The following is an 8,955-nucleotide window of genomic DNA, read 5'->3' as shown; positions in this document are numbered from 1 at the left end:
CAATCTTGGCTCACTGCAACCTCCACCTCCCGGGTTCAAGCGATTCTCCTGCCTCAGCCTCCCAAGTAGCTGGGATTACAGGTGCCTGCCACCACACCCAGCTAATTTTTGTATTTTTAGTAGAGATGGGGTTTCACCATGTTGGCCAGGCTGGTCTCTAACTCCCGACCTCATGATCCTCCCACCTTGGCCTCCCAAAGTGCTGGGATTACAGGCATAAGCCACCGCACCCGGCCTCCTGTATCTATTATTATCGCCCTTCCCAGTTAAACACATCTTACGCTACACTGCTTTTAGTGATTTTCCATACTTATTTAATTTTAGGACTAAAAAATTTTTTTAAAAACCAATATGAGTGGAAATTTCAATATATCTTGGCATGACCTGGCAAAATAACTTAATAATTGAGTTCTGAGCTCATAAATAATTGAAGCACCAAACTTCTTTCATCCATTAGTCAGTACTTAGCCATAAAGAAAACAGTAACTATGCTTATTTTGATTGCATTACTGAAAATATAATATTGAAAATTTGTTCCTAAATTTTAAAAGTCTTAAGATCTGATATCCATAGAAAGAACATCATGTGCTAAGGATGTGATTTGCTTCCCTAAGAGACCATATGGTTACCTGCTTATAAGCACAGTGAGTAATAGGAGTAACGAAATGAGGCTGCAATGCTCAAAGGGAATTCAAGAAGTTGTCTAATTCCATGGTTTTCAACGTTGTGCACCTGAGTTCTGCAGAGGTGTCTGGGGAAAGGTTTGTGGGGGGCTTTTACCAGAGCAGCTCTGATTTTAGAGTTCATCCCTTAAATTTGAGCATCTCTAGGAAATAATTCATTTGAAGAGTTTCTCAGGTTAAAAAATTATTTTAAACTGCAGATCTAGTCCACTTCGTTTCTTCCAGACACTAGGCATGACTGCAGTGGTGCTTTCTTTTTGTGATGCTTCATCCTATACCCAGACACTCTTGAGAGTAATGGAGTTAGAAGGGCATTCAGAAGTTGATAAATGGCATTCCTGCAAGAGCAAACTTTGGTCTAACCAAGTCTTGATATTTAAAAAAAAAAATCCTTGGCATAAATAAAGCTTATTTAAACAGATTATACCCCTATGTAACATTTGCCCACATGTAAAAATCAAAGAATTCAATTTTCTCAAACCATCAATAGACAGTTTCACTCTAGAAAATAACTGGTCTCTAATGTCTTAGATATATATGATATGATAACTGGAGTCATTATTTACAACTTACAGACATGTCTTAAATGTTCTTTTATGATGTTAAAATGATACAACAGATTCTCTGTCTAGTTTGGTGAACTTGATCGTTGTTTTGTGGGGATAGTTTGATGCTTGTTATAAACAATTATGAGAAAGCATTATTTCTGAAAAGGCAATTACAAGTGCTGGTGGCAGTGTGTTCAGTGAATGTTGCTGATATTCATGCTGATGTTATGTAAAGTTTGCATGCAGAAGATAATAGAATAAAAGGACATTTAGATCATAGACTAAAGTGCATTAGAGTATACACATGCAAGCACTACTTCATTGATATGAATGAAGTTCAAATCAGCCATTTTTCCTATTGGCTCCAACAACTAAAGAATCAGGTTTTAATTTCAAAAGGTGTCAGTATTACTCTGGTAAGACTAAAGAATGACAAACATTTCCTTCTTCATTCAGATACACTTTAATTGTTAAGAATCCTGATTTAGGCTGGGCGTGGTGGCTCACGCCTGTAATCCCAGCACTTTGGGAGGCTGAGGTGGGTGGATCACGAGGTCAGGAGTTCGAGACCAGCCTGGCCAACATAGTGAAACCCCATCTCTACTAAAAATACAAAAATTAGCCTGACATGGTGGCACGTGCCTGTAGTTCCAGCTACCCAGGAGGCTGAGGCAGGAGAATCATTTGAACCCAAGAGGCAGAGGTTGAGGTGAGCCGAGATCACGCCACTGCACTCCAGCTTGGGCAACAGAGCGAGACTCCGTCTCAAAAAAAACCAGAATCCTGATTTAGGAACAGCCATGTTGGGAGAACAGAGAACTCAATGCATATCATCCAGTCTTGAAGCAACTGGAAATGTGCCATCAAGGGAATCTTGAAAAAGTCTCAATTAAGTACCATGAAACAAATGGTTATTCATCTATTTTAAAATTTTTAAAAGAAAGTAACCAATTTAGCCTAGAAATCGGTATCAAGGACAATAATTAATGAAGGAACAAGAGAAAATGACATAAAAAGTATCATTTTGAGGTATGTCATTTCAAAATGGCATTTAAGGCCGGGCGCGGTGGCTCAAGCCTGTAATCCCAGCACTTTGGGAGGCTGAGACGGGCGGATCACGAGGTCAGGAGATCGAGACCATCCTGGCTAACACGGTGAAACCCCGTCTCTACCAAAAAATACAAAAAGCTAGCCGGGCCGAGGTGGCGGGCGCCTGTAGTCCCAGCTACTCGGGAGGCCGCGGCAGGAGAATGGCGTAAGTCGGCCGGCGGAGCTTGCAGTGAGCTGAGATCCGGCCACTGCACTCCAGCCTGGGCGACAGAGCGAGACTCTGTCTCAAAAAAAAAAAAAAAAAAAAAAAAAAAAAAAAAAAAAAAAAAAGAAAAAAAAAAAAGGCATTTAAAAATACAGTAAAATAGATGGTGCCTCTCCATATACAATGAAATTCTATCAAGCTTCACTGTGATAACTTGCAGAAGAGGCCTTTATGAAGTTCAGCTCTTTACTTCAGATATTTAGATTTTACCTTTAGAACTAAAACAATGCTTCTCTAATTTAACTGTAATTTTGGAATGTTTCATAATTTAGGCAGGGGAGAAGTTTTTTGGGTTTTTTGTTTTCTGTTTTTTGTTTTTTGTGACAGAGTTTCACGCTTGCTGCCCAGGCTGGAGTGCAACGGCACAATCTCAGTCCACCGCAACCTCTGCCTCCTGGGTTCAAGTGATTCTCCTGCCTCAGCCTTCCGAGTAGCTGGGATTACAGGCATGCACCACCACGTCAGACTAATTTTGTATTTTTAGTAGAGATGGGGTTTCTCTGTGTTGGTCAGCCTGGTCTCAAACTCCCAACCTCAGGAGATCCACCCGCCTCAGCCTCCCAAAGTGCTGGGATTACAGGTGTGAGCCACCGTGCCCAGCCCAAAGGGGAGAAGTTTAAACTTTGTATATTAGGAGAAAATTTGTCTTGAAAATATCATATAAACAAGAGAAGCAAAAATGTTCAACGTACTTAAGTAAATAATTTGTTCAAATAGTTTTATATTTTAAATTTACATATAAATAACTTGACATAAAAACATACCAATAGGTACTGTAGGGACATTACTTAGCACTATTTGAAAATCTCTAGATCAAGATATTATATGTTGTTGAAAATGATTCAATTCCTCCTTTCATACTTTCTAATTCTGATTGGCTTATTTTTATAATTACTGCCAACTGGTAAGGTTTGACTTCTATTCTTTGCCATTTCAGGAGACATACAGGGAGAGAATGTTGAAAGAGGATTGTTTAAAATCAGACCCTGTCCAGTCATCAGCTTTCTCTCTCAAACTTTCTGATCTTAATTTCCTCATTTGTAAATCGGAGATAGTATCCACCTCACTGATTGAGAAAATATGTGAGAGAGTACTGTATAAGTAATATAGCACTACATAATATTAGAAATCACTCAAATATGGTAAGAACCTCCTAGTTTATTTTCCTTTTTTTTTTTGGGAGGGGGTTTCTCTCTTGTTGCCCAGGCTGGAATGCAATGGTATGATCTTGGTTCACTGCAACCTCTGCCTCCCAGGTTCAAGCAATTCTCCTGCCTCAGCCTCCTGAGTAGCTGGGATTATAGGCATGCGCCACCATGCCCGGCTAATTTTGTATTTTTTAGTAGAGATGAGGTTTCACCATGTTGGCCAGGCTGGTTTTAAACTCCTGACCTCAGGTGATACGCCTGCCTTGGCCTCTCAAAGTATTGGGATTATAGGCGTGAGCCACCGCGCCTGGCCTGTTTTTCTTTAGAGAGATGGATAACCATATTGACAGATCGTCTTCACAAACTGCCTTGACTTTTAGGCAACATTAGTTTCCTGCTTTAAGAAAATATCTGCATTTAATCTTTGGTCAGCCTCTACTTTCATTTTTTTTGTTGTTTGTTTGTTTTGTTTTTAACAATACTGAGAGTAATTTTAACCTAATGATAAAAATGTCAAATATGAATGATTTCAAACATTTTAGTCTTCTTCCATAATCCTTAAACGTTCAGGATATCAGAGTAATGACAGATTGTTTCAGATCTCAAGTTAATACAAAGACTAATTTGTCTAGTCAGGTGGGTTGCCAGATCCTTAAATGTGCTCTTAACTGGTTTCCTGTGAAATTAAACATTGGTTGTATATGTGTTTTTGAAACACCTTGAAATTATCTTAAAGTTTGGATGTGACGAATTTATTTAAAGTATTTTCTTTGAAAAAAGTTTGCTAAGTAGATCTTCCAATATTAAAAGAAAAAGGGTATCTCTGTAATAAAGTAAGAGGATTGTAATGAAAGTAAGAGGATAATTGTTCATCCATCATGCCAACTCAAGCTAGTTCTTTCTTTTCAGTGCAGCAACACATTTTAGGGCAACAAAGTTCAGAATGGATACAATGGCCTGTTCAGAAAGCATGCAAGTTATATCAGATCATTTCTTTAAAGTCAGTATGATAAATTTGTTAACTAGACTCCGACCACAGAAAGAGAGAGATACAGGAAGTCAATGTAAATTGCAGACATGCCAGCTCTGTTGGTTCACATTACAGCTACCTAATGTTGGGCTTAATTTCTTTTTCTTCTTCTTCTTCACTATCATCAACCTGTTGGATGACCAGATCAGCAGACCCATCTTCTACAATCTCCACATAGGATCTATTCTCATCTTCACTCAAGTGCCATCTGGAATCCTTATCTCCATCTGATGGGGACATAAGATGTTGTTCAGCTTCCAAGTCAATGGGGAGGCTGTCTATGCCAAATTCTGCAAGACACTCATTACACAGTCTGTAGCGCCTGGTTCCCTCCTGCACCACTTGCCCTGTTAGATCTGTCACATGACGTTTACATTTTCTGCAGATGAGTTTACATGCCTGGTGAATCTGTGTAGAGATTTAAATAGTGATAAAAGTGATTTTTCAAAAGCAGGACAGTTTGATATTTTAGGTACCAGTTCATAAACTTAAGATGTTCAAAGCCATGCATTAAACTCAAATTAACATCTATTATTAGAAAAAGATCAAGGGTTTTAGTGGCAAATTGATGTCACAGAAATATTAAACATCAGCTTTCTCTAAATAGTGGCTATCATGTTTTTTATTATTAATATTACATAATAATTTCACTTATCCCTTAATCCAATAGCATTTGGGTATCTGAGCTAACAACAGGATACTTCCTATGATAATAATAATTGCAAACACTTACATGCACCATGCACTTATTTATTTATTTATTTATTTTTATTATTTATTTATTTATTTATTTTTGAGACAGAGTCTCACTCTGTTGCCCAGGCTGGAGTGCAGTGGTGCAATGTCAGCTCACTACAACTTCCGCCTCCCGGGTTCAAGCAATTCTCTTGCTTCAGCCTCCTGAGTAGCTGGTATTACAGGCACACGCCACCATGCCCAGCTAATTTTTGTATTTTTAGTAGAGATAGGTCATGTTGGTCAGGCTGGTCTTGGTCTGGCTGTTGGTCAGGCTGGTCTTGAACTCCTGATCTTGTCATCTGTCTGCCTCGGATGCCCACAGTGCTGGGATTATAGGCGTGAGCCACTGTGTCCAGCATACTTTTTATTTTTAAGATAGGGTCTCCCTCTGTCACCCAGGCTGGGGTGTAGTGGTGACCACTGCTCACTGCAGCCTCAACCTCCCAGGCTCAAGCAATCCTCCCATCCCAACCTACCAAGGAGCTGGGATTACAGATGCATGCCACCACACCTGGCTAGTTAAAACAAAAAAAAAATTTTGTAGAGAAAGGGTCTTGCTATATTGTCCAGTCTGAACATATCTTAATTTGAGGTGGTGGTGGGGGTGGAATCTCTCTTGTTTTGTGTATTAATTTTTTGTTATTTTACTAGAGAAAGATAAATATTGTAAAAATTTAAATGTATCAATATTTTAGATAGAAGGAGTACTTGCCATTTTTATTAATAAAAGATCTGGTGGAGAGAGGACCACACAGGGATTGGAAGGCTTGGGGTTCTAGTCATTTACTATCTTCATCACTTACTAACCATGTATCTTGGAGCAAGTAATTTAAAACATTATATAAACCTGCTTTAGGGTGACAGTTAAAATATTTAACTGGTAAGATATGGGCACCACCCAGACAGATGAGAAACCTGACTAATTCTACTGGACACTTGTCATAAACAACTGCTATGGTGCTGCTTCTACGTATCAGACTAGTATTATCTTTGCTTGCTTCCTATGGCTAATGGGAATACCACTCACAGGGCTAACATGAGGACCAAATGAGTTAACGTGTGAAATGCTTTGGTAAACAGTTGTAGTTGAGGAATAATTAGGTATTATAATTAGTAATAAACAACTTTGTTCAACAGCTGTCAGAACAGTAGATTATGGGTTCTAATCTAAAAATCATAAAAATTAATTGTATAGGCCGGGCACGGTGGCTCACGCCTGTAATCCCAGCACTTTGGGAGGCCGAGGCGGGCGGGTCGCTTGAGGTCAAGAGATCGAGACCATCCTGGCTAACACGGTGAAACCCCGTCTCTACTAAAAATACAAAAAAAAAAAAACAATTAGCCAGGCCTGGTGGCGGGTGCCTGTAGTACCAGCTACTCGGGAGGCTGAGGCAGGAGAATGGCCTTAACCCGGGAGGTGGAACTTGCAGTGAGCTGAGATCGCACCACTGCGCTCCAGCCTGGGCGACAGAGCAAGACTCCATCTCAAAAATAAATAAATAAATAAATAAATCAGGACAGTGTAGAAGTAGGCCACCAAACACAGTAAAAATATCTAAGAAGCTGGACACGGTGGTCCACACCTGTAATCCCAGCACTTGGGAGGCCAAGGTGGTTGGATCACTTGAGGTCAGGAGTTCGAGACCAGCCTGGCCAACATGGTAAAACTCCATCTTTACAAAAAAAAAATACAAAAATTAGCTGGGCATGGTGGCACATGTCTGTAATCCCAGCTATGCAGGAGGCTGAGGAAGGAGAATCACTTGAGCCTGGGAGGCAGAGGTTGCAGTAAGCTGAGATCGCGCCACTGTACTTCAGCTTAGATGACAGAGTGAGACTCCATCTCAAAAAAAAAAAAAAATCCAAGCAAGCTAATATAGTCTGGTAAAATACGTAGGAAAACGTATGTAACTACCACTAGTACAGTTATTATCCTGTGCATAACTGTTGACATATTAATCAGTAAACACTGAAAGTACACAATTTGAATGAATCCTGATTTCTCCTGAGATAGTAATATTATGTGTACTAGATTGGGTGTGGTGGCTCACACCTGTAATCCCAGCACTTTGGGAGGTGGAGGTGGGTGGATCACTTGAGGCCAGGAGTTCAAGACCAGCCTGGCCAACATGGTAAAACACTGTCTCTACTAAAAATAAAAAAAAAAAAAGTAGCTGGGTATGGTGGCGTGTGCTTGTAATCCCAGCTACTCGGGAGGCCAAGGCAGGAGAATCTCTTGAACCCAGCAGGTGGAGGTTGTGGTGAGCCGAGATCATGCCACTGCACTCCAGCCTGGATGACAGAGCGAGACTCTGTCTCAAAATCAAAACAAAACAAAAAACTATGAGTATCAAATGTGGTATTGTTTTTGTTACAAGCTCTGATACAGATTCATGTCCATCCCTCCAAAATATATATTTTCTAACTCTATCCACTGAAATAGTGTAAAAGAAATGACACCTCCATAACAATGACTGCCCAGACTTTGAGCTCTAATTTCACTTTCCATTAAAGGAAATGGATTGAGAAATGGCTGGTTCCAGCTCTGTCGTAGGGAAAGTACAAAGTGAGTCTTGGCCTCTTTTGGAGTCAGAGAACAAGGACACTTTCAAAATTTAATGGAGTTGTGACAAAAGGAGACAAGAGCCAGTGTCAAGGTAGAGACTGTTCACTGGATAAAACTGAAAATTTGAGTATCAAAAAGAATAGTAATTGTGGATCCAGACATAATAAACCAATACAAATTCCTGAGACCATCTGATATCTAAAAATATAAGATCAGCAGGTGTGGTGGCTCCGCCTGTAATCCCAGTACTTTGGGAGGCCGAGGTGGATGGATCACTCGAGGTCAGGAATTCAAGACCAGCCTGGCCAACATGGTGAAACCCCATCTCTACTAAAAATACAAAAACTAGGTGGGCACCTGTAGTCCCAGCTACTTGGGAGGCTGAGGCAGGAGAATTGCTTGAACCTGGGAGGCAGAGGTTGCAGTGGGCCAAGATCACGCCATTACATTCCAGCCTGGGCAACAGAGCAAGACTGTCTCCAAAAAAAAAAAAGAAAGAAAGAAAGCAGGTGTAGTGAAGACCCTCTTTGGTTGGACAGCAGCAACTAGACTGAGATCCTTCCAGACAAGGATTCAGTAATCACTGGTAGATGCTGAGTATCTGCAGTGGTGATTCTGACCTAGACACTTAAAACATTTATACAGTTTACATTATCTTTGGCTCTGAACAGACCGGTATTTAAAAGCATGTTAGACTAAGTGAATTAAAATGGAAATATAAAATTACCATGAAAAGAATATACCCCACTTCAAGGTCTAAAAGGACAATAAAAATCAATATATATAATTATGCTTTATGTGCAAAGTAAAAACACTAAGTTGGAGGAATTTTAAATATGGTAGAGTTGTGTGAAAATATTTCCCTCAGCAAATGAGGTGATCCTAAAGCCCATAAATGCACATTTTTTTTTTTTTTTTTTTTTTTTT

General features: G+C 39.8%; 1 protein-coding gene across 1 annotated transcript in view; it reads right to left on the bottom strand.

Moving 5' to 3' along the window:
- Positions 1–3,881: 3,881 nt before the first annotated feature.
- The window catches only part of ZBTB8A (zinc finger and BTB domain containing 8A), a 10,909-nt gene continuing 5,835 nt past the window's right edge, over positions 3,882–8,955 (bottom strand). Inside the window, exon 2 of the mRNA XM_017884419.1 lies at positions 3,882–5,146. Coding sequence (XP_017739908.1) covers positions 4,800–5,146 — 347 coding nt within the window. The 3' untranslated portion in view covers positions 3,882–4,799. The remainder of the gene's footprint in view (positions 5,147–8,955) is intronic.

This window comes from Rhinopithecus bieti, unplaced genomic scaffold, assembly GCF_001698545.2.
Source record: "Rhinopithecus bieti isolate Rb0 unplaced genomic scaffold, ASM169854v2 scaffold_13029, whole genome shotgun sequence".
NCBI classification, from domain to species: Eukaryota; Metazoa; Chordata; class Mammalia; order Primates; family Cercopithecidae; genus Rhinopithecus; species Rhinopithecus bieti.
Note: the sequence above shows the minus strand (reverse complement) of the source record. Positions and strands in the feature narration are given on the sequence as shown.